The 24,700-nt window shown below is 38.7% G+C and overlaps 1 protein-coding gene and 1 non-coding gene across 7 annotated transcripts in view; one reads left to right on the forward strand and one right to left on the reverse strand.

The window, feature by feature from the left end:
• Positions 1-24,700, forward strand: part of WWC2 (WW and C2 domain containing 2) — a 210,803-nt gene that overhangs the window by 154,822 nt on the left and 31,281 nt on the right. For all 6 annotated transcript variants that reach the window (XM_032298717.1, XM_032298720.1, XM_032298719.1 and 3 more), the window contains 10 exons: positions 3,342-3,471; positions 4,054-4,134; positions 4,231-4,317; positions 7,559-7,751; positions 9,600-9,761; positions 16,321-16,466; positions 18,521-18,719; positions 20,064-20,228; positions 22,092-22,184; positions 23,766-24,008. In XM_032298717.1, coding sequence (XP_032154608.1) covers positions 3,342-3,471; positions 4,054-4,134; positions 4,231-4,317; positions 7,559-7,751; positions 9,600-9,761; positions 16,321-16,466; positions 18,521-18,719; positions 20,064-20,228; positions 22,092-22,184; positions 23,766-24,008 — 1,499 coding nt within the window. The remainder of the gene's footprint in view (positions 1-3,341; positions 3,472-4,053; positions 4,135-4,230; positions 4,318-7,558; positions 7,752-9,599; positions 9,762-16,320; positions 16,467-18,520; positions 18,720-20,063; positions 20,229-22,091; positions 22,185-23,765; positions 24,009-24,700) is intronic.
• LOC116565332 lies at positions 12,585-12,688 on the reverse strand. Its single transcript, XR_004275391.1, has one exon. It is a non-coding gene; the product is annotated as a small nucleolar RNA U13 (small nucleolar RNA).

Raw genomic sequence — 24,700 nt, forward strand, 5'->3', positions numbered from 1 at the left:
GGGTGTGATTCCTCTTCTCTTTCTTTTGATTAATTGTTTTGGCTTCATTTAAGGAGTTTTTATTTATATACCTATTTTTCATTATCAAATAAAAATCACCTTCCCTATTTAATAGACTTAATCATTTAGTACCTGTTCAGTTGTCCAAGGACACTCTGTGTGTGGTGGCTGACTGGGAACATACTTTGTGAACACATTTCGTATTTCCGAATAGATTCTGTTTCTGAAATAGCAAGGCTCTCTTCTTTAAGAGGGTTTTCTTTTAAAAGTTGGCCTAAAACAGATGAAAACCAAGGCAGTTAACGTACTAGCTGATTAGTACCAAGGTTCAGTGTTTAGATTGTTCAGGGAATTCTATATAAATACAGTTTTTGTTTCAAGCCAGACTCCTTGTCTGCGGAAAGTTAATTGGAACAGCAGGTTGCAGCGTATGGTATTGCCCTGCCACCTTCTGGCCAGGTTAACAGTTGCAGCCCCGGGAAGAGATGAGAGATTGGCGTTCTTAGGCCTGCATTTGTATTCAGACAGACAGAAACAGGAAGAATATCATTTTTGTTTGTTTGTTTTCCTTTGCAAAGCAGGAACTTTGAGTATGTTAGATACGACTGTAAAGAGCTCAGGATGGTCCTCTTGTTGGCAGATGAGCACTGTTGTGGTCTGAGGAGGATGATGTGTTCCAGAGCTAACTTGAGAAAAAATGTGAAATAAAAGCTCCAGTGATGGTCTACAGGAGTCCTGTTCATGGCCACATGTTTTACGGACCACACAAAGAGGGCAGGGCTCTATAGAAGTGCTCTCTTGCTAGAAACATTTTTATTTGTGTGTATGGTCCTAAGAATTCTAAGTAATTAATTGGCCAATTCAGATGTTTAAAGACATTGACAAATCCAGCTTGTTTCTGTGGTTGCAAATACTGAAGACTGAAGTCCTGTGCCCTGCCGCTGGCCTGGGACAGGAGGGCCCGTGAGACATTTATGTGGTGTGTGCGCCCCCTCCTGGGGAGATGTCAAAACTGCAAGTAATGGGTTGTGGAAATAACCACAAAGAATTAAATAACCAGGGGAATGGTGTGTACATAATGGTCCCAACAAAACAGAAAGCTGCGTGAGGCCTTACCACTGCTTCTGGGAAGGAGTGTGTGTGAGAGTGTGTGTGTGAGTGTGTGTGCGTGTGTGTGTGTGTGTGATGGGGGGTGCATACCACTCCTGGAACCAGCCAAGCCTCCACGCACATTTTAGTCACCACCATGTTCGGGTAAACATGCTACCCCGTCGCTCAGGCTTATGGTTCCTTATCTGCAAAATGGGGTTGCCACAGTAATCCTAGCGTCAGGCTGAGGGATTCATGCGGTGATACATGTGAAGCACCTAGCAGTACTGGCACTCAGCACATAGTTCGTGTAATTATGAGTACTCTGTGACAGTGATGGTGATAAGTAATACCAGCTGGCTACATACAGCTCTTACCATGAACCGTGGAAAGCTATGAGAAGAAAGAGTAGAAAATGGAATGTTCTGTGTGCCAGCATTCCTTCCTGTGCTTTGAACTTAACATTTCTTGACCTTTCAAGCTGTTATGCTCTTTCTGTATTTGGAGTGGTATCTAGTGACCACTTCTAATGTTCGGTCAATTTGGAGAGGCAGTAAGTGAGGCTGGATGAGTGAAGCAGGGAGAGGGATCAGAGAAAAAATGGCCTAGGGTCTGTCACCCACCCAGTAATCCTGAGGCCTGAGAGTCCTGTCCTGCAAGTATCTCTGGCTGGCCCACGCCTTGCTCCTGACAATTGGGTCTTGCTGTGTCTGAAAAGTTTGTGGCTGGAGACAGGTATCTGTGAAGCTTTTGTGAGACCACTTTTAACTTTTTTAAATGCATGTATTAGAAAACTGCTGTTAAAATGTTACCGTAAGAGAAAATATATCCAGGAGCTTTGATTGCAGATAATATTCAGTAGCATGTCTGAAAACAACTGAAAGCATTTATTTAACCACAAAGACTAATTCTCAAAAGTTAGCTGGGCATGGTGGTGCACACTTGTGGTCCCAGGAGGCTGAGGCCGGAGGATGTCAAGGCTGCAGTGAGCTGAGATTGCACCACTGCACTCCAGCCTAGGCGACAGGAGTGAGACCCCGTCTCAAAAAAAAGAAAGATGAATGCTCTTCAGGTCACCAACACTTTTTTTCAGGGGACATCTGCCCTTCATGTAGGGGCGGGTAGCTCCCTATCAGGAACGTTTGTCGTCTTCCTCAGTGCTCTAGAGGCTTAGGCAGGTAAAGTCAAGTCCCTTTTATGTAAACTGCTCTCCGGTGCCAGTCCCTGCTGGATGACAGCAACCCCGTTGGAATAACTACGAAGGCCTTCCACATTCAGTCTCTGTCATTGTCAAAGTCAATTTCAGGCTGCTGTGGTTATTCCTGGGGGTTAATCAATAAATCATGTCATCACCTTCACCCCTCACAAAGGGTGGTGGGCGAAGAGAAGGCACTTCATCATCAAGGAAAAAGCATTCCCACTGCCAGAAATAAAAGGGAAAATGCAGCAATCAATCCTGTAATCTGAAGCCTTAAAACTTAAACATCTTAACAAGATGTAAAGTCACGACTCAGAAGGGGGCCGAAATGCATACCAATACAGATCCCTGCGCTCACTCTCACTCACTGGAGGATGAAAGAGCACCACAGGCTTGCAGCTCATTATGGTACAGAGCACAGCCTTAAATGAATGCTCCTTGCTCACTGCAGGATGCTGGTGTATGAATATGAGTTAGAGATAAAAGTTAAGTGGTCATTGGTGCTAAAGATTCAGCAGCACAAGAAGTTTTTTAATGGTATTAGCTGGTGCGGAGTTCCTGTAAGTCAGACATTTTTCTTAATTTCTGTTAGAATAGTGGCGCAGGAGATACAGAATGTGGCATGTGGCGAGAAGGGGAGAGCAAAAGAGGTGGGAACTTGCCCACTGAGTAGCTAGAAGCTCTCTGTGATAGAAATGTCACTTGAGGGAGGTAGATCATTTCCTATTCCTGAATAAATGAAAACTACATTGAATGCCTGAAAGGAAGAGACTAAGGACCAATGAGAATGTGTCTAATTCATCCCTCCCCTTAAAGCATTTCAGGGCAAAGAAAAACCATATTCTCTTCCAAATAATGACTGAAATAACTGGTGTCCAAAGAAGCTTAAAAGTCGTAGTGCCTTGAAATTGTTTACACCTGTTGATTTGAATATTAACATCCTCGACTCCCAGAAGGAAATCTTATTTTGGATCGCTCATGACCAAACTGTGTGTGTATTTAATACTTAACTTTTCTGAATAAGATGTTCTGATGAGTGCTCTCCCCTTCATAGATGTGGAAAAACCATTACCAAAAAGAAGAGTGATCCATCTGCTTGGGGAGAAAACCACTTGTGTGTCGGCCGCTGTATCTGATGAGTCTGTGGCTGGAGACAGTGGGGTCTATGAAGCTTTCATGAAACAGTAAGGATTCAGCAGGGGTGCTTATTAGCTACAGCCATCTCCTTAGCCATGGATGTGGGTTACATGCTGTAAATGCCCTGCTACCATTAGTCCACTCTTTGGCATAGTAAGGACTTTAGCCATTAAAGAAGTAGTGTGCCTGAAAATTTCAGTATGTCAAAAATGACTTATCAGCCATGGGAATGATAAACAGATTGATGTACCCAGAGGTAACTGACCCTCTTTAAAATACAAAAACCTTTGTTTTAGTGGAAATATTGGAAAAATTCACCAGACCCTGTTTGGCACATGAAGCTTCTCATGTGTATTTCTGAAAGCCTGGAATGTCTCTATGGTGTGGTATATTTCTAGTAATAAGGAAAGCAATCATCAGAAAGGCTTTGCCTGAAAGCCCAGAGGCAGACTCTTCTTGAAAAGAGAAAGCCTCTAAAACAGTTAGCTTTCACTGGCATCAGTTCCACTGGGTGGGCCTAAGAGTGATATTAATTTGGGTTTTCATTCAGAATCACTAAGTGACAAACTGTAACCATAACAATCGATAACCCCATTAATTAACTGTTCATCTACTCCCTGTCCACATAGACCTAGTGAAATTGAAGATGTCATATACAGTGAAGAGGACGTTGCCATTGTAGAAACTGCCCAGGTTCAGATAGGACTCAGGTAAGGAACATGCATGGGAAAGGAGCAGTTCTGACGTTTGTGCAGGGCGAGTGGCCTGTGGTGATTTCTGACTTCATTTATCCTCTCTTTTGACAGATATAATGCAAAAAGTTCAAGTTTCATGGTGATTATAGCACAACTCCGAAACCTTCATGCCTTCTTGATACCTCATACTTCGAAAGTGTAAGTAAAATCAGTGAAGATCAAATTGAGGAACTTAAAAATTTCCATGTAAGAGAATTTTACACTGTAATCATATAGTTCATCAAAGTGAGGATGTGAAAAAGACATAGCAGGGCTGAGCACGTCTAATAAATGATAGATACAAATGAAAAGGAAAATGTGAGGAAGGCATACTGGGTTTTAATTCTGACTCAGCTGATTCTTTTTAAGGATAGAAGCCAAGAATTTTAATCTCTTTTTTGTAACCAGAAATACTGTATTATGCTGTGTTGGAATTTGATTGAAATATGAGTAAAATTTTTGTTATTGTGTAATTCTTACTACTGTTGTTTAAGGAATTTTCTGATCTTTTATGTTAAAATATAGTGATTAAATTTTATTTATCAGTACAACATTGCCAATCAAATATTTTATCATGCTACATGTAAGAGCATGTTTTTATCATCAAGCATTTACTTCCCTGTGACCAGTGAGCTCTTAAAGTTATTTTACTTTATCACACCAAGAATACCAACAAAGTGATGACATAATGCCACACAGTCCATTGCTTAGAAACTGTTAATTTCCTGACAGATACGCCTAAAGATCTTATGACAAATAAGTCTAGGAGTCTTAGACACCACCAATCACATTTTCTGACATCAGAGTTTCAGTGACTCTGAAGGGCTTATGGCTAGAAAGTACCGAGAAGAATCCAGATTTACACTTAGCACCTCTGACATAGAATCCAGAATATACATGTCTACTCTGCATTGAAACTTCTGTAAGAGGTGGATCTTAATAATATTTTGAATATGCAGCATAAAGGTTTGGAAATTTAAAAAGAGCTGTTGAGGGGTGATCCCCAAGACTCCATACCCAGCCAGGTGAATGGTTTTTTTTTTTTTTTAATGATAGAGTATATTCCTTAGTGATAGGACTTATAATAGAATAAATTTGAGAGTTCTGGATGTTTTTCCGACAGACTTGTAAGTTCACACCCTAACATTCCAATAATTGTCAGAAGAAACTGGATCTAAGAGAAAAAGAACTAGATAGAGATTGTGTAATTGACAGTAGAGATAATGGATTTCTTTTTTTTTTTTTTTTTTAAAGATGGGGTCTCACCATGTTGCCCAGGCTGGTCTTGAACTCCCTGGGCTCTCCCACCTCAGCCTCCCAAATTGCTGGGATTACAGGCATGAGCCACCAAGCCCAGTCGAGATAGTAGATTTTAATGTGTTGAGAAGCATCAAAGCTGGAGGTAGAATAGGATTCCAGGAGGAAGGTGAGCTTAGAGAACTTCCTGAATCAAGGCATGGGCTGTCCACATCATTAGTGAGACCAGTGAGGAGAGCAGGCGTAACGTGGAAGTGCCTAAATCAACACAGAGAGCCTGCTTCCCAGGCCTGAGATGAAAACCACAGCCAGTGGTGTCCAGGAAGACTGGCTTGATATAATCTGTGACTTCTCCCCACTGATAAATAAGCTGTGATGTTGGAGCATGCCATTGGTGGCCTTTTAGTAAAGCAGATCACGGAGAAGACAAATCTACCAGAGACTGAAACAATGAACAGTGAGAACTAATGCACAACTTCAGGAGAAAACTACAGAACACCCTAAGAACACATACTTTCTTTAAACTCACTGTAAGGGTACACCTATAATATGCTCTACTTCAACTAAACCAGTCATGGCCATTCTCACTTACCTCTTAGGATGCCACAAAGTCCCTTCTGGAGGCATGGTGATACCAGCGTGGTGTAGGACCAATGAAATACTCAGCCCAACCAATAAGTAGACATTGCTCTTCTGCTCCCCAACTGGTGTGCAGGTGCCTGTTGAGTTGGTGTGAACCTTCCTGACATATATAGCAATCTTTCCTTAAACCCATATAGAAAAGCCTTGGCCTAATAATGACACTGCTAAATATGACAGTTAGTATGAAATATTCTTAAAATTGCTTTTTTCCCAAATTCAAAAGTTATTTTTTGATTATTAATTGTGACAAGCAGAGTTTATGCTTCGTCTGGTTAACAACAGCCACGGTATTTTTGTGAGTGGCTCATGGCTTGCTGGACTCCAGTTTGAAGAGGTGTACCCCACATACACAACCACCCCTACAACAGAATGAAAGGGAACTGCCTTCTTTGCCTTATGTACTTGGCTTTTAACTGTGTAAAATATGAAGACTTGAAACACAGAAGATCCCTGCCCTCTATGGCCACCCTAATATACTTCTCCTTTACTACTTTTCCATGAAAGTGGAGAAAAGATTTTCTTCTGTTGAATCTTTGGCCTCCCAGGGACAGTGAGCTGTGTCTTAGTAAGGCTCTTAAATCAACAGCAGTGGCCTGAGGCCCACTAGATTTTCAGTGCTGAATCTCCATAATTAATATTGATATGAAATACAAAATAATAGGACATTTGTCAGTTCTGCATGTGAATTAGAGTTTTTCTAACTGGAGAAAGGCATGTTTTAGAATACAGATTAGATAAACGTGGAAATGAGAGTGGAAGGGGATAGAGTTAGCATATTCTCCTTCTGGGATTACCTTGTGCTGTTTCTAAGAATTGTGGGTCCTCATATAATGTGTGCTCAGAAAAGTCACTTTAAAGTAGTATTAGAAGTTATTGTTTTTCTATAACTCTCTGAATGTTACAAAGCACAAGACTCTTTTAAGACAGTTTGTCATATCTCAGACTTTGGAGATGCTAGACAGTGATATTTTTGAACTGTTACTTCATCTGTTTTAAATTTTCTTAACAATATGCTACTTAGCCTTTCTTTTTCTCTAGTAGGATAATGTATTCCATTCCTGGGAAGTGATCATCAGCATCTCTTGTTTAATACTCAGGATGAGGATTGTTTGGGATAAAGTCACCAGTATCTGCTTAGTGTGTTCCTACCTTCCCAGGCTCAGAAATAACTTGTTTTGGAATTGGCTGTACATGGGGCAGGTGGGACGTTAAATTCGTCTGCCCCACGGACTTTCTTCCTCTTCACTTTCCTATCATGTGCCTTTGCTGCAGTCTCGTGGTGAGTGGAGGCTGGGCCGTTGCATGCTCAGGGGCGTAGTCAGCTTGGGTGGGTTAAGAACAGAGCATCTATGCAGCTGAGCACGGACCCATGATGGCAGCAACACTGTAGATTGATAATGAACTCCATGATCTCTCATTTTCTCTTTGCAGATAATTTCAAATGATAGCTGTGAATCTGATAAAGTACCTATGAAATCCATTTTATTTTTCTTCTTTGCAGATATTTTCGGGTTGCCGTTCTTCCCTCCTCAACTGATGTCAGCAGTCTGTTTCGCACAAAAGTTCATCCGCCCACAGAATCCATTTTGTTCAATGATGTGTTCAGAGTCGCCATTTCCCAAACAGCCTTACAACAGAAGACACTGAGAGTAGACCTTTGCTCCGTCAGTAAACACCGAAGGGAAGAATGCCTGGTAAGATTCTTCATAATTCCCACTATCAGATAACACTTATGGTCTGAGAAGATATTTTGTAGTTGCTATTTTGCCAGCCCTAGAAACCCCTACAGACCTGCCCAGCATCTTGGGACACATTGAATGTTTGTTCATTTTTTTCTGTAGTGGTTTCTGTTCATTCTCTTAATCCAGACCTTTAAAACCTGCTTATAGATTGTGATTTTCTGTAAAAGCTGCTTTCTATTTCTGCCTTTTAATCTCAGGAGAACTTTACCTCTGTGATAACTATCACTCATGGAGTGTGCTTATCATTGTGCCAATGACAAGCCTTGTGTGAGTGCTGTGTGTGTATTATCTCATTTAATCCTCATGACAACCTGATGAAAGGTTGGTTATGAAACGGATGATTATCCGCTATTTTCAGATAAGGAGCTGCTTAGAGAGGTCATTTATACTACAGTCAGACAACTAGTAAATGATGAAGCCAGATATCAAAAAGACATCCCCACATAATTCACTGTTACAAAGTAAAATTAAGCAAGACCACTGAGTACTGCATAGTACCCTTATTCAGCACATTCTCTCCCACCACAGTATTGGAGTTTTGGGAAGACATAGTGTTACTGTTTAGAGCAATATGAAATTTAAATGCTACAGCAGAAGAATTCCCACTAATTGTGAGTTTTAAACACTGTTATGCATAATAACCAGAAAACCACCAGGTCCCAGTAAAGTTACGTAGGTATTCAGATACAGACATCTAGAGATGTGCCCATGTGTTCAAAATACAATGTGAGTCTCCAATTGAGCTTTTCTCTGCAGTCCAGTGGGAAGCACAGAAACACACGTTTCATGAACAAAGTTTAAGAGTGGTAGGTTTCTTCTTAATTTTATTTCTTGTTTTCTTTACTTGAAAAAAATGTCTGATGATATTGTCTGACAATAAAGTTAGAAAGAAGCAAAGATCACAGACTTGTTAGGCTATCAGAAAGGCTTTACTATAATAGATGTCGTATTTAGTATAATAGACGTCAGAGGCTCCAATAAAGTTCATAATCGATAGCCTTAAAGAAGAGTATAACTTAATTTAGATTTTTGCTATGTGTGATTTGGTAGAATATGAAAGCCTTTATCCTTTACTTTTATTGCCATTTTACTAACTTATGAATCCAAAGAAAACTATTGCTATCTGATGTCTTATTCAAGAACCAAAGTGGAGTTTTTATTTGTTTTTCAGTGGATAATGGGTTGTTTGTGAGTAATAATCGAGTCATCTTTACAGCATATTATAAGAAGTACTAGGAGGCCAGGCGTGGTGGCTCATGCCTGTAATCCCAGCACTTTGGGAGGCCAAGGCAGGCGGATCACCTGAGGTCAGGAGTTTGAGACCAGCCTGGCCAACATGGTGAAAACCCGTCTCTACTAAAAATACAAAAATTAGCTGAGTGTTGTCACGTGTGGCTGTAATCCCAGCTACTCAGGAGGCTGAGGTAGGAGAATCACTTGAACCCAGGAGGTGGAAGTTGCAGTGAGCTGAGATTGTGCCACTGCACTCCAGTCTGGGAGACAGAGCAAGACTCCATCTCAATAATAACAATAATAATAATAATAATTTTACGTTTACAGAAAAGGCATGCTAATCCCAGGATTAGCTTTTAGATTGGGGGTTATTTCTTATTTAGTCACAGCTGAAAATGTAACATATCTCCATGTTTTAAAAAATCCAGCAATGCTTTATGTCATGAGAATTGCATTTTTTTTTACCCTAAAACAAGCTCATTCAATAATCTTCTTTATATCAGAGCAAATACTAATTTAAACGTTTTATTTTCTCTCTTCTTTTCTTGTTTTCTTTCACTTACATAGGCTGGAACTCATATCAGCCTGGCAGATTTACCATTTTCCAATGAGGTTTTCACTCTATGGTATAACTTGCTTCCTTCCAAGCAAATGCCTTGCAAAGAGAATGAAGAAAATGAGGACTCTGTATTTCAACCAAACCAGCCATTAGTAGATTCCATAGACTTGGTGAGTCAAAATTAAAGAATAATATGAAAGTAATATGAAATGTGGAATGCTACAAGACCAATGTGTTTTTATCACTTTTACTATCCTTCCTTTTCTCGTTCACAACTTTGTTTCTCCCAGTTTGCCAAGAAAAAAGAAAGTTAATTTCCAGCTTTGTTTCAAATATGGTTTATAAAAGGACCATCATTTTCTGCTCACACCTCCTTATTAAAATAAACTGGCATAAAGGCTTCATTGTTTTTAAGTGATCATGGAAAAAAAACCTTTTTAAATATATACTTTTTATGCATTGTGTTTATATTGTTTGATTCCACTGGCAGGTTATACATTTGGCACTTTTATATTTTGCAAATTTGAAATTATTAAGTCTAAACAGTGTATTAGCTTTTCATTTGTAACATCAATAGCCATAAACGTTTTCTATTAAATAGTTTTTTGGGGACTGGGCGAGGTGGCTCAGGCTCGTAATTCCTTGCTTTTGCTTAGGAGTTCGAGACCAGCCTGGGCAACGTGGCAAGACCCCATCTCTGCAAAAAAACAAAAAAGTTAGCTGAGTGCAGTGATGCACACCGGCAGTCCTAGCTCCTGGGGAGGCTGAAGTGGGTGGATTGATTGAGTCCAGGAAGTCGAAGCTGTAGTGAGCCATGATCATGTCACTGCACTCTAGCAGTGGGGGTGGATTGTAGCCAGCAGTCAAACTTCAATACAGTACTTCAAAAAATTTGCAAAGGGGCATTTTGTGAGGGCATTCATCACGGATTTGGCATTTGTGGATATTGTTACTGAGTTCAAGTTTATTTTAGATTATGAGGAAAGCATTTCCTAAGCAAAGGTCAGATAATTAAACAACAGTGTTTTATTGGTCGTCTGCTGTGTGTGAGAAACTGTTGTAGACGCTGTGTAGTGGGTGGTGAAAGGGAAACAGACATGATGCTACAGTTTAGATTACATGCCCAGCCTTGTGGAAGACACTAAACAATGCATACAAGATGGCAAAATATGATTTTTCAGTCCTTAAGAATGCTTTTATAATGGTCACACTTTATGTAAGTTCTTAAAAATAGCTTTATTACAATATAATTCATACGTCATACATTTCACCCATTTAAAGTGTGACAGTTTATCCATTTGAAGCACCCAACTCAATGGTTTTTTGGATATTCACAGAGTTGTGTGTGCAACCAGCATTACAGTCTAATATTAGAATATTGTCATCATCCCCAAAGAAGCCCCGTACATGAGCCGAGACTCCCAGTTCTCCCTTACCTCTTTCCCCCAAGGCAACCGCTAATCTCTGCTACAAGGCAAACACTAATCTCAGTCTCTCTAAATTTGCTTCTTCTGGATGTTTCATGTAAGTGGAATAATATTTGTTCTTTTGTGGCATCTTTTTCACTCAGCATGATATTTTCAAGGTACCGCCATGGTATTGCAGTATTAGTATTTTATTCCTTTTTATTCACACATGATATTCTGTTGTGGATGTACCACATTTTATCTGTTCATCAGCTGATGGGCATTTGGGTTATTTCTGCTTTTGGGCTATTATGAAAAATTCAGCTATGAACATTTGTATATAAGTGTTTTTGTGTACATATGTTTTTATTTCTCCGGAGTATATACCTATGAGTACAATTGTTGGATTGTATAATAACTCTGTATTTAATATTTTGAGAAACAGCTAAACTGCTTGCCTAGGTGTTTGCACCATTTTGCATTCCTATCAGCGTGTATGAGGGTTCCATTTTCTCCCTTGCCATGTGTTATCTGTCTTTCTGATTCTTGCCATTCTGGTGAGTGTGAAGTGGTATTTCACTGTGGCTTTGATTGACATTTCCCTAATGACTATGATGGTGAGCATCGTAGGTTTATTGGCCATTAGTATGTCTTTTTTTTTTTTTTTTTAGAAATGTCTTTACAGATTCTTTGTCTATTTTTAAAAGATGTTTCTTTTTATTGTTGAGTTATAAGAGTTCCTTACCTATTCTTGATATAAACCCTTTATCAGATAAATGATCCATAGATATTTTCTCTGATTCTGTGGGTTGACTTCTCACTTTCTTGATGGTTTTATTTACAGCACAAAAGTTTTTAATTTTCGTAAGTCCAATTTATCCATTTTTTTTTAATCCTGTGCTGTTGGTATCATAGTTAAGACTTCTTTGCCTAAATTAACATCACAAACTTTTACTCCTGTGTCTTTTTCTAACAGTTTTAAAGTCTTATATTTAGGTCTCTGATTCATTTATTAGTGAAACTCTGTTCATTTGAGTTTTGTTTTTTCGTATGTGGATATGCAATTGTCCCAGCACCATTTATTGCAAAAATGATTCTTTCCTCTTGAATTATCTTGGCACCCTTCTTGAAAATCAAGTGTGAGAGTTTACATTTCTGGACTCTCAATCTTGTTCAGTAATCCATATGTCTGTACTTAAGCCAGTACTACATTGCCTTGATTACTATTGCTTTGTAGTCAAATTTGAGATCAGGAAGTGTGGGTTTTCTAACTTTCATTTTCTTTTTAAAGATTGTTTTGGCTTTTCAGAGTCCCTTGTATTTCTATAAGAGTTTTAGTATCAGTTTACTAATTTCTGCAAAAAGAAAAAAGACAGCTAGGAGTTTCCTAGGGGTAGCATTGGACCTGTGGGTCAGTTCGGAAGATACTGTCATCATAACAGTTCTAAGTCTTCTGATCTGTGAACATAGGACATATTTCCATTTGTTTATATCTTTAATTTCTTTCAATAATTTTTTATAATTTTCAGAGTCAAAGTTTGCTTTTCTTTCTTTTATCTTTTTTTCCTTTTTTCTTTTTTATTTTTATGTCAGATGGGTAATGTGCTGATGTTCTAATGAGGTTTCAGGGAGGTATATCTCACACATAAGTGTGAAAACCTAACCATCATACTTAGGAACTGCAAAAGAATCAGTATGCCCTTCTTTTGTTAAATGTGTTTCTAAATGTTCTATTCTTTCTGATGCTATTGTGAATGGAACTGGGCTTTTAAAAGTTTTGTTCATCATGACCCCCATACAGCAACATAAAAAAGATATACACTATGACCAAGTGAATGCAAGGTTGGTTTAACACTTGAAAATAAATTAGTAAATTATATCAGATATTTAATCATTTAAATGTTTTAGTCATTTAAAATAAAGTTTGAGGACCCACTGAAACAGTGTGATGTTTCAGTACATGTATTCATTATATAATGATCAAATCAGGGTAAATTAACAAAACCATCACCTGAAACATTTATTTCTTTGTGATGAGACCATTCAAAATCCTTTCTTATAGCTATTATGAAGTATATAATATAATGTTGTTAATTATGATCACCCTATTGTACATTAAAACAGCAGAACTTATTCTGCCTATCTGGCTGTAACTTGATATTCCTGTTGACTAACCTTTCCCTTTTTTCCCCACCTTCCCTACTCTCCCCAGCCACCGTGGAACTGTTTTCTCAGTTGTATGTTTGTTTGTTGCACAATTGATTTTGTTTATCTTGTATCCGGCAACCTTACTGAACTCATTTATTAATAGTTTTTTAGTGGATTCCGTAAGATTTTCTATAAGATTGTATTGTTTGCAAAGAGAGATTATTTTACTTCTTCCTTTCCAGTCATATGCCTTTTATTCCTTTTTTTTGCCTATTTGCCCTGGCTGGAACTTCCCAAACAATATTGAAAGAAGTGGTAAAAGCAGACATCCTTGTCTTGGTCCCGATCTTACTGGAGAAGCTTTCAGTCTTTCATCATTAAGTATGACTTTGGCTGTGCCTTTTTCATAGATGCCCTTTATCAGAATGAGGAAAAGCTCTTCTTTTCCTACTTTGTTGACTACTTCTAATTATTAAAGGCTGTTGGGCCGGGCGCGGTGGCTCACGCCTGTAATCCCAGCACTTTGAGAGGCCGAGGCGGGTGGATCACGAGGTCAAGAGATCGAGACCATCCTGGTCAACACGGTGAAACCCCGTCTCTACTAAAAATACAAAACATTAGCTGGGCATGGTGGCACGTGCCTGTAGTCCCGGCTACTCGGGAGGCTGAGGCAGGAGAATTGCCTGAACCCAGGAGGAGGAGGTTGCGGTGAGCCGAGGTCGCGCCATTGCACTCCAGCCTGGGTAACAAGAGTGAAGCTCCGTCTCAAAAAAAAAAAAAAAAAGGCTGTTGAATTTGTAAAATGCACTTTCTGCATCTGTTGAGATGGTCATGTGGTTTTTGTTCTTTATTCAATTGATATAATTTATTAATTGATTTTCACGTGTTCAACCAATTCTGCATTCCTTGGATAAATCTCACTTGGTCATAGCATAGATCCTTTTTATGTTGTTGGACTCAGATTGCTAATATTTCATTGAGGATTTTTGTGTCCGTATTCATAGCTTTGTCATGATAGCTTTGGTTTTCATCAGGCTAATTCTGGCCTCATAGTATGAGTTAGAAAGCATTCTACCTTTTGGAAAAGTTTGAGAAGAAGTTGTATTAATTCTGTAAATATCTGGTAGAATTCACAGGTGAAGCCATTCAGTCCTGGACTTTTCTTTGTGGGGAGTTTTTAGTTTAGAGATTCTATCTCTGTACTTCAGTCTACTTAGACTTACAAGTATTGCTTTTTGAGTCTGTTATTAGGTAAATGTAAATTTAGCATTTACCTTTAGCATTGTATTGCATCTTTCTGTTCAACTGAACCTTTTATCATTAAGAAGTGTTCTTTTTTATCTCTAGCAATACCTCTTGTTTTAAACTCTAGTTTGTCTAGTGTTAGTAAAGCTACATATTGACCATTTTGGGTTAGTGTTTGCATGGTTTATCTTTTTTCATCCTTTTACTTTCAGCCTTTCTAGGTTATTATATTTAAATTATACTACTTATAAGCAGTATATAGTTAGTTTTGATTTATTATCCAGTCTTAAAATCTTCATCTTTTAATTGAAATATTTAGTTTATTTACTTTTAATGCTATTATTGATATATTTGTGGTTTTATTGATATATTTGTGGTTGACTCTATTATCTTCCTATTTGTTTTCTTTTAATTCCATGTTTATTCTTTTTCTTTTCTTGTTTTGAATCATTTTTAAATTTTCATTTCCCCCCTGCTAGATCTGCAGTCTTTTATTTTTTGTACTTTCCCTGGAGATTATAGCATGAGTTCTTATTAAAAACCAACTTAAATTAATTTCTTTACTTTTCTCAGACAATGCAAAGATTTTAAAAGACTTTAGCTTCTTTTTATTCTCTTTCTGCCTTCTGTGCTGTGTCATATATTTTAAATCTGTAAGATATTCGTATTGTTTTCATTGACAGTATTTATTTAGATTTCCTCACATTTTTACCTTTTTGTTATATTTCATTTCTTTCTGCTTCATTGTGCTTCTATTTGAGACATTTTGCTTCTGCTCAAAGAATTCCCTTTAGTATTTCTTTTAGCATAGATCTGTTAGTATCTATTTCAACTTCATTTGCGAAAGACAGTTTTTTTGCTGCATATTCAAAATTCTAGATTGACAGTTATTTCTTTGAACATGTTAAAAATATCATTTTATTGTCATCCAGTTTCTATTTATTCTGTTGAGCTTTTGAAGGACAACTTAATTGTTGATTCATATACATTATTTATTTTACTGCTTGTAAGATTCCTCTTTTTCTTTGATTTTCAGCAGTTTCAGTCTGATATGCTAATGTTATTTTCTTTGTGTTTATACCAGTGAAATTCTTTATCATTTCATTCAGTTTTTTATGCATATTATTCATAAAAATTTAAAATTTTCTCTCAGTGCCCATAGTGTGTGAATCATCTGCAGGTCTGCTTTGTTTGGCTGTTGTTTCTCTTGACTTTCACTCTTTAGGTCATAATGAAATGTTGGATATTATGTATGAGGGTGTCTGACTGATACTTTCCCCCAGAGAGGATTTGCCTTCTGAAAGGCAAATGACAATGTGGGTAGCTTACCTGAATCATGTGGGGACCTGAATTACAGTTTTTCTCTCCATGAGACCATATGAGACAATGGAAGTATCTGCTTACTGTTTTAGCCTGATAGCCGCTGGTTTTTTGCTTTCCCAGCTTCTTGCTCTGCATATAGGCAGCTTAGGAATGGCAAATGCCATGATAGGAATATCATGAAGAAAATTAAGCTCCCTTTACAGTTCATTTCTTCTAATCCCTTGTGGGTTGACTGTTTTAGTCTTCCCTTCCTGCTGACATTGCCACCATTCTAGGCAGCCGCAGTGTGTTTTCCCCACTTATCTCACCACTAGAATTGACAAACAACCCTAAGGGAAAAGAGTGGCAATGGCTCACCTTATTATATTTCTGTTCTGCCTGGGATCTTGGTACTCTAGTCCTGATTGCCTTTGTTGCTCTTCATTGCTTTAAAACATCTGGAAGGTTTTGCTTGTTTTGGCTTATATTTTATTCAGCTTTCATATTTGTTTTCAGCAGGAGAGTTGGGTCTTCTTTACAGATAGAAGTGTAAATTCCCATCTGTTGAGTTTTTAAATCATTTCTTCAAGTATATGTTGTGAATTGCCATATGCTTTACTTTCTCCAGGATGCAGTGTCAGCCTTACTTGCAAGAACATCAGCTGAGTTGTTAGCTGTGGAACAAGAATTAGCACAAGAAGCAGAAGCAGAAGCAGAAGAAGAAGAAGAAGAAGAGCCAAGACAAGAAGAGCAAAGGGGTCCAGAAGGAGACTGGTTAAACAGTTATTTCCTTTTGCTATTGGGAACTCAAAGAGGATGTGTTTACATGTCTTAGAATGAAACCTTTGTAGGCTCATGTTTTATTCCAGAATTATGAAATGCACTGCAGCTTTAGGAAGTAATGCTAGAAAAAGTCTTTCCTTGGTCATTAGAGTTAAGAAAGTAAAGGCAGTTTGTGGGCAAAGTTAAGACATTAGCCAGATTCTTTGTTCTTGTTTCAAGTAATTTAAAAACACTATTTTCTGAGCTTTTTTTTTTATTTTTTATTTTTTATTTATTTTTTTTTTTGAAATAGAGTCTCACTCTGTCCCCCAGGCTGGAGTGCAGTGGCTCAATCTTGCTCACTGTAACCTCCGCCTCCTGGGTTCAAGCGATTCTCCTGCCTCAGCCCCCCAAGTAGCTGGGATTACAGGCACGTGGCACCATGCCCAGCTGAGTGTTTGTATTTTTTAGTAGAGACAGGGTTTTACCTTGTTAGCTAGGATGGTCTCGATCTCCTGACTTCATGATCTGCCTGCCTTGGCTTCCCAAAGTGCTGGGATTACAGGCATGAGCCACCATGCCTGGCCAAGCTTTTTTTCTTTTTTAAAGTCTAAACTTGATTTTGAAAGATATGGTAGCTTATTGTAGAGTTGTAGATAAATTTAAAAGTGACTCTCTTTTGCTTTTAATTACCTGGAAGTACAATTTAGGCTCTAGTAAGACAAAGCAAATGTTTAAAAAATAACTTCTGATTAATCATTTTTTGGTTTGTTACCACTCTTACCTTCTTTTTCTGTGTCCTTCTCTGTATCCATACCCAATCCTTTAAAAAGGGGGGATGGAGGGGAAGTTATTACAGTTTTTGTCCAGGTTCATGTATATATAAAGAGCTGTCCTTCTTGGATTGCACTTTTTTTCTCTTAAAACAAATTTTAGTGAATATTTTACTTTTTAAGTATATATATATATATATATATATGTGTGTGTATATATATATATGTGTGTGTATATATATATATATAAAATCATTTGAGTTAGTTTTAAATATATGAACATTTAGAAGGAAGAACTTCTATTGTGATTTTTAAGAATGTAGATATACTTTGTCCTTATCAAAAGTTCTTTATAGTGAATAAAATTCACAGTACTGCAAAACGAATAAATATGAGAGTGATTATAGGGTTCATTATAGTGTCTTTAAATACTAAGCCTTTCTCATGTATGTAAAATACACTTTGTTTTACACATAGTTTCAAACAGTACACTTAAAATGTAAACAAATGAATTTATTGTTTTGTTTGATGGTTCCCCTTGTGCTAATTTTCATGGCTAGACATTTATTACCTGGTCTGTGCCAGTTTGCATTATGTCACCAACCAAATTAAAGCTGAACATTTAGTTATCAATGGAAAAAATGTTTGCGTTAGGAGAACATGAAACTCAACAAAGTATGAGATGTTCTAAACCATCCTAGTAGTTCTGCTTTATATAGTCTGTTTAAGCCGTATTTATATTCTGGAGCACTACTTATAATGCTGCTTCAGCCCATGCCAGGGCTTTTGTTAAAGAAGAGTCTTCTACTAGTTTAGAAGAAAAACTCCCTTAACATAGGATTCTCCCTGCTAGTCTGTGAGCACACTCAATAAAATGGGTATTTAAAATCCTTATTCTTTATTCAGTCTTAGCTGAGAATAACTCCATTCTGTTACATAATTATTTTACAATAAATGAACAGTGAATACCAAGTTATTTTATAGTGAGTGTCAATATTTTTAAATGCTAACATTAAACTCTGTGATTTTCAGAATACGTCTATTTTAATATATAGAAATTATGTTAAATTTCATGCGCTTTTTAGTACCACGTTGAGGTTATTTTGCTGCAGTTTACCAGAGGGTGAAGTGAGGATTTTATTTTTTATGAAACATTTAGTTAAAAACCCCAGCCAAAGAAATGGCTTGTCTCATTATGTGTGAGTCCCAGGTAACAACTTAGCATGCCCAGGTTGTGTGTTCATAGAGCATGCCTGCCTACCAAAAGTGTGTTTTGTTTTTGTTTTACCATAGGTTAACAATGCTAAGAGAGGCCTCTGATGAAATTGTGGCTGAAAAAGAGGCTGAAGTTAAATTGCCAGAGGACAGTAGCTGTACAGAAGATTTAAGTTCATGCACTAGTGTGCCTGAGGTGAACGAAGACAGGAACAGGAAAGAAAACAGCTGTGTCAAAGACCTCAAAAGTCAGCCACCTACTGGAATACCAACGCTGGTGACTATTCCACTGTGCTGTCTTAAAACTGATACTTTACAGGCACCATGTGGACTAGGGAGATGCTTGTTTGTCTCCTTAGGTGTAAATTCCATGTCCAGATTTTGTGCCAAAAGCTGATCATGAAAGGCATGTGTGGGAATAGGCTCTAAGAAGCATCGTAAATGCTTTAAAGTGGGCCCAAAATATTCTCCACTTGCATTTGGAGAACATATAAGAAGAGAAATAGTGCTGGCTACTTTAGAGCTCTATAAAGATTCTGTGAATATTAAAAAAATATTTTCTGAATTCCTTGGAAAACAGCAGGGTGTCTTTTATCAAATTCATATATGTAGTAAGTTTTATTTCCATTTCAAACATGAAGTAAACATTTAAAGTTCATTTGGTTAGGTGGTGCCTTGATTGGAAAGGTGACAGGTGACTTAATGTAGGCACAAGTGCCAAGTTATTAAACAGGTAACTTTGCTAGTTAAGTGAGAGATGTGTTGAGACTGTCAACCCCATATGGGGAAAAATATTTTCAAGCTTTGGGAATGTTCACACACTGGGGGATATTGGTAATAGAGTTTAGAAAATTCTAATTAATTAAATAATAAATAAAATTATTCCTGAAGAAATACTATTATGCCCTGACTGAGAACTTTCTTTTCACAAAGGAGCAAACTTTCATTAAGAGGCAGGTTTAAAATCAAGTTATACCTATAAGATAAAAAATAGACATCTGCCTTTGCCTACTGAGTTTGTATTTTGAGAAACTTCCATTTTTTACTTAAGTTTTGTTTTTGTTACATTTCTAAAGATCCAGTAAAATACAACTCAGCTTCACAACAGTTATGTTTATGCATGTATAATTACATATTCTATTTAAACCTACAAGTTTGTGGTATGTTTCATTTTTTTATATTTTATTTTATCATTTATTCTGAAAAAATCTAATCAGAAAGTTGAATAAAGTTTAATGATGATATATACTCAAATAGGATTCTTTTTAGAATCACTTTAAATCTAAATCTTTATTTTTACGTCTGGCCTTTTGGAGGCAGCACCTTTACTTAAGGGTAACCTTGTGGACAGATCATGCTGCCTATTATGCAGAACTTCCTAAGAACTCATTAGAAAACCATTCTTGGTAGAAAATTGAAGAGAAATTCTCCCCAGAAATTCTCCCCAGAATTTCTCCCCAGTACTTCAGAAGTGCTACAGTCTGTAATACAAAGCCTTTCTCTTAAGAAAGTGCTCCATGAGTCTCTGTTGTAACATTAGATATTTTTTCTTTCTTAGAAGAAAGGAGCATAATGTTTACAGATCTATCAGCTCCTGACAAATTGCTGACTTCTTTTACAGGTTGATAAAGAGACAAATACTGATGAAGCTGCTACTGACAATATGGCAGTTCGCCCCAAAGACCGCAGTAGCCTGAGCTCTAGACAGCGTCCCTATGTGAGGAGCAGTGTGATAGTGCGCTCACAAACCTTTTCTCCGGGAGAGCGGAATCAGTACATCTGCAGGGTAAGGTGGCAGTGCTGTGGCAAGGCGCTGGGACTGCAGCTTCTTCCCTGCTGCTAGGGAGTGGGCTGCAGAGGACAAGAGACGGTGCTCTGGGAGTCTTCACATTACAACTACAAATACTGGAAATGCAATAAAATAGATGTAGGATATCACACCCTTGTGATCCTTTTAAGTTTGTTTGCTTTTCCGTCAAATTTCATGTCTCCTTGGTTCCAATGTGATTTATTTGGCAAGTAAGTGAAGTTTAAGGATCTGAGTGCTAAGTATACGTATGTTATTTGGACTTCAGTCTGTATTTAGAAACATAAAGTGGGTTTTTGAGATATAGGTAGTCTGTATATTTCTATTCTATATCATATGTCCTTCAAACCATGTTAGTCTTGTTGAACTGAGAATTGTGAATTGCTTTTTAGAGCAGAAGTCCTCTTTTAATAATGCTTATAAACACTGAATCACATCCATAGTTCTGTGAAGAAAATTATGAGATTTGCATCAATTTACCAAATTCTACTTCTAGAAGTATTTCTAATTTATATAGTAAGATAGACATAGTATTATAAACTGGGGTAGAAATACCTTTTAAATTCTATATTTATTCATTCAGTTCAACACATTTTTATAAGCACCTGCTTGTAAGCACTTTCCTAGATACATGGGATTCATCTAGAAACAAGAGACCCAGAGGCCTGCCATTGCAGAGTTTATATTCCTGTGAATCGAGCCAGACCACAGCAGCAAATACGAGGAATAAGCTATGAAGTATCTTGGAAAGGGATCAGTGCTGTGGATAACAGTAGTGCAGGGGGGTTGGGGGTGATATGCAGGCTGCATTTCAGTGAAGATTTGAAGCAGGTGAGACAGTGAGTGTGGGCTACTTGGGCTAAGAGCATTCTAGATAGCACAGACTGTGTCTCAACTCTGACCTGGAGCTCTGTGCTTTATGGAGACCTTTTTATTTTTTGAGACAGAGTCTCATTCTGTTTCCCAGGCTGCAGTGCAGTGGCGCAATCTTGGCTCACCGCAACCTCTGCCTCCTGGATTCAAGCTATTCTCCTGCACCAGCTTCCCAAGTAGCTGGGACTACAGGCATGCGCCACCATACCTGACTAATTTTTGTATTTTTAGTAGAGATGGTTTCTCTATGTTAGCCAGGCTAGTCTTGAGCTCCTGACCTTGTGATCTGCCCGCCTTGGCCTCCCAAAGTGCTGGGATTACAGGTGTGAGCCACTGTGCCCAGTCTTATGCAGACCTCTCTTTAAAGAAACGAAAATGATCTATTAACTAAAAATACAAAGGATAATTTTATTTCAAGAAATATATAAGTACTTTAAACATAGGATTTTTGATAACTACTACCAAAAGGCAGCCATTTAAATTATTTAAGAGGCCAGGCGTGGTCACTCATACTTGTAATCCCAACACTTTGGGAGCCCGAGGAGAGCGGGTTGCCTAAGGTCAGAAGTTCAAGACCAGCCTGGCCAACATGGTGAAACCCCATCCCTACTAAAAATACAAAAATTAGCCAGGTGTGATGGCACACGCCAGTAATCCCAGCTACTAGGGAGGCTGAGGCAAGAGAATTATGTGAACTGGGGTGGTGGAGGTTGCAGTGATCCAAGATCACACCACTGCACTCTGGGTGGCAGAGTGAGACACCATCTAAAAAAAATATTAATTAATTAATTAAGAAAATGAAGTTATTTAACAAAACATAGAACAGGAAAAACCTTGTTTGAGGGGATTTTCTTAAAGAAATAAACTCTTAACTATCACTACCTGCTTTACTTGGTAAATGTCTCAGTTCCAGACTTCCATTGTACTCTGATATGCAGTAATTTTTGTTTTTCAATCTTTTGTTGCCAGTTAAATCGGAGTGACAGTGACAGTTCAACCCTGGCTAAAAAATCACTGTTCGTGAGAAACTCCACTGAACGGCGCAGTTTGAGGGTCAAAAGGGTATGTATTCCCTCAGCCACGTTCCACTGTCCCTGGACCAATCCAAAATTGTGACTTGTACAGCACAAACTCCAGAACCACAGAATGAATGTCAGTGCTCCATGCACTTAGCCTACTGAATGCAGCAACTGGCACACACAGAGACGCAGGTGCCATGGCTGCTATGGAGACGGGGGTGTGTAGAGCATTTACTCATCATTGGTGCGGAACCTGTGATGGTTAAGGCTGGATATGTAGCTTCAGTATCTCTGGAGAAGGGGCCTGCTGAGCCTGCAGGGGTATCAGACGATGGGAGAACACGTTTCTGATCACACTGCATACCATGTCCAGGTCTTGAGCAATTGCGGGAAGTATAAGACCTGCTACCTTTTCTGAAGGACACACATTCTGGTAAACTGGTTACACACACAGAGAGTCAAAACTTATTCTGAAATCAGAATAGGGATAGACAGGGCCTCTCCCTTCCATTTGGCCCGAGCACTACCATTATTTCAGGTCTTCAAACTAGAGTGCTTGTTGAAATTGAGTCCCTCCTTACTCATATCAAATACTACCAGTTCTTATTAAGGATCATTTATTTTGCATTCAGACTGCCAGTAACCTAGACAAGAAGTACCTCCTTGTTTCCCTCTTCTGGTACAGTGTCACCTCTCACCCAGCCTTGCTTAAAATCTCTTCCTCAAGGGAATGTGCCCTGACCCCGAGTGATCTGTCCCCTTCCCTGACATCCTGTGCACTCCTGCCCTCGCTCACAGCTTCCTCTTGCTTAAGGTCTCGTGTCATTCTGCAGTTGAAATCTTCAAGGGCAGAGATTCTGTCTTCTCTTCCTAGTAGTTTGCCTGCACAGCCCCAGCAGACGTTTATTTCATGTGTGTTCAATAGTTATTGCTTGATGAATGGGTATGATTGGCCCTGGGAAGAGCCGTGGTGATTTAGTGGTGAAAGTAAGCAGCACACAATGGGAAATCAAGGAAGGCAACTCAATTTAAGCATTCTGATTAGAGGAGAGAGTCAAAACTTAGCAACATTGACCAGCTGTATTCTGCACGGCTCATGGAAATGGTAGAGTTATGTGTCCTAAAATGGAGGAAACAGAAGTGTCTTACAATGTTTTTATTTATCACACAAGGCAGGCTTCATGCAATGAATTGGTCAGGCTAAGTTAGCCAGGCTGTACTGTGGTAACAACTTTAAAAACTTCTGTGGTATAAAACAATAAAGGTTTATTTCTTGCCTAGCTACTGGTTCACTGCAGGTTGGCAGGAGGCCCTGCTCCATGTTGTCTCACTCAGGGCCCATGCTGATGGAGCCTCCCTCTGTGGTTCTTTGCTCTCCCTCTAGCAGGGGCAGAAACGTGCACCTCTCCCACTGGCCTTGACAGGCTCCTGCTGGAAGTAAGGCACATCCCTCCCACTCTCCTGCCATGGGCCAGAGCAAGTTGCTCCTGCCACTTAGGCAGCTTAGGCCCTGGCTTCTAGGGCGCAAGGAGGCACCATCCATTGTGCGCCAGGAAGGAGGGAAAGCAGAGTACCCGCTGCCTGTATAACCAGGGTGTTCGTCATTCTGTTTCCCACTATCCAGACGGTTTGCCAGTCAGTCCTTAGAAGAACAGCACAAGAGTGCCCAGTGCGGACATCTCTAGATTTGGAACTGGACCTTCAGGCATCTCTGACCCGGCAGAGCCGCCTCAATGATGAGCTGCAGGCGCTCAGGGACTTGCGGCAGAAGCTAGAGGAACTGAAAGCTCAGGGAGAGACTGACCTTCCACCTGGCGTGCTGGAGGACGAGAGGTTCCAGAAGCTTTTGAAGCAAGCTGAGAAGCAGGTACACAGCTCAGGGTCTGTCATCTCGGAGGGGCTTACATCTTTTTTAAAGCATGCCATGTAGCAGGTACCCAACTAACACTTCTGTTTTGTGCGTAAGTCTTTAGATGTTTTACTACGCCTTGAAACTCATTTTTCTCCACTGTTATGGGCCCTTTTTTTTTTCCAAACTAGAAATGTTGAAGGAATAAGGAAGCTGGGAAAGTGGGTGTGGCAGCAGGGGATGGGTGTGGCCAGTGGGGGTGAAGGCCTTGCCAGAGGGGAAATGGGAAATGGTCATAATTTCTCCGAATTTCTCTCCATCTCAACATAAGACTTGGCAAATAAATACAGTGTAACTTTTAGCATAAGTGAGACATTTTGTTTCGATTTTTCTATGGATATCTCTTTAAGATTTATTAATCACATCAATTGTGAAATACATTGCTAATTTTGATGCTCCTAAATTTTCACTTTCATTCTTATCTTAAAGAAAAAGTATGCTTTGCTATTGACATTCTCTCTACCTTTCACCCTACAAATAACTATACCAAATAAAGATGAAATCACTGATTAAAAAATAGAGTATTTTCAAAGAAACTGTTTCCATTATTTTGCTACCTAAATATTACTGACATTTTCAAGAATCTGCATACATATGAAATTGATTTACTTTCTCAAGAGTAGAATTTATTTTTTGATTTAGGAGTGTGT

The sequence above is a fragment of the Sapajus apella genome, unplaced genomic scaffold (genome assembly GCF_009761245.1).
Source record: "Sapajus apella isolate SASKATOON/1434 unplaced genomic scaffold, GSC_monkey_1.0 scaffold39, whole genome shotgun sequence".
Taxonomy (NCBI): domain Eukaryota; kingdom Metazoa; phylum Chordata; class Mammalia; order Primates; family Cebidae; genus Sapajus; species Sapajus apella.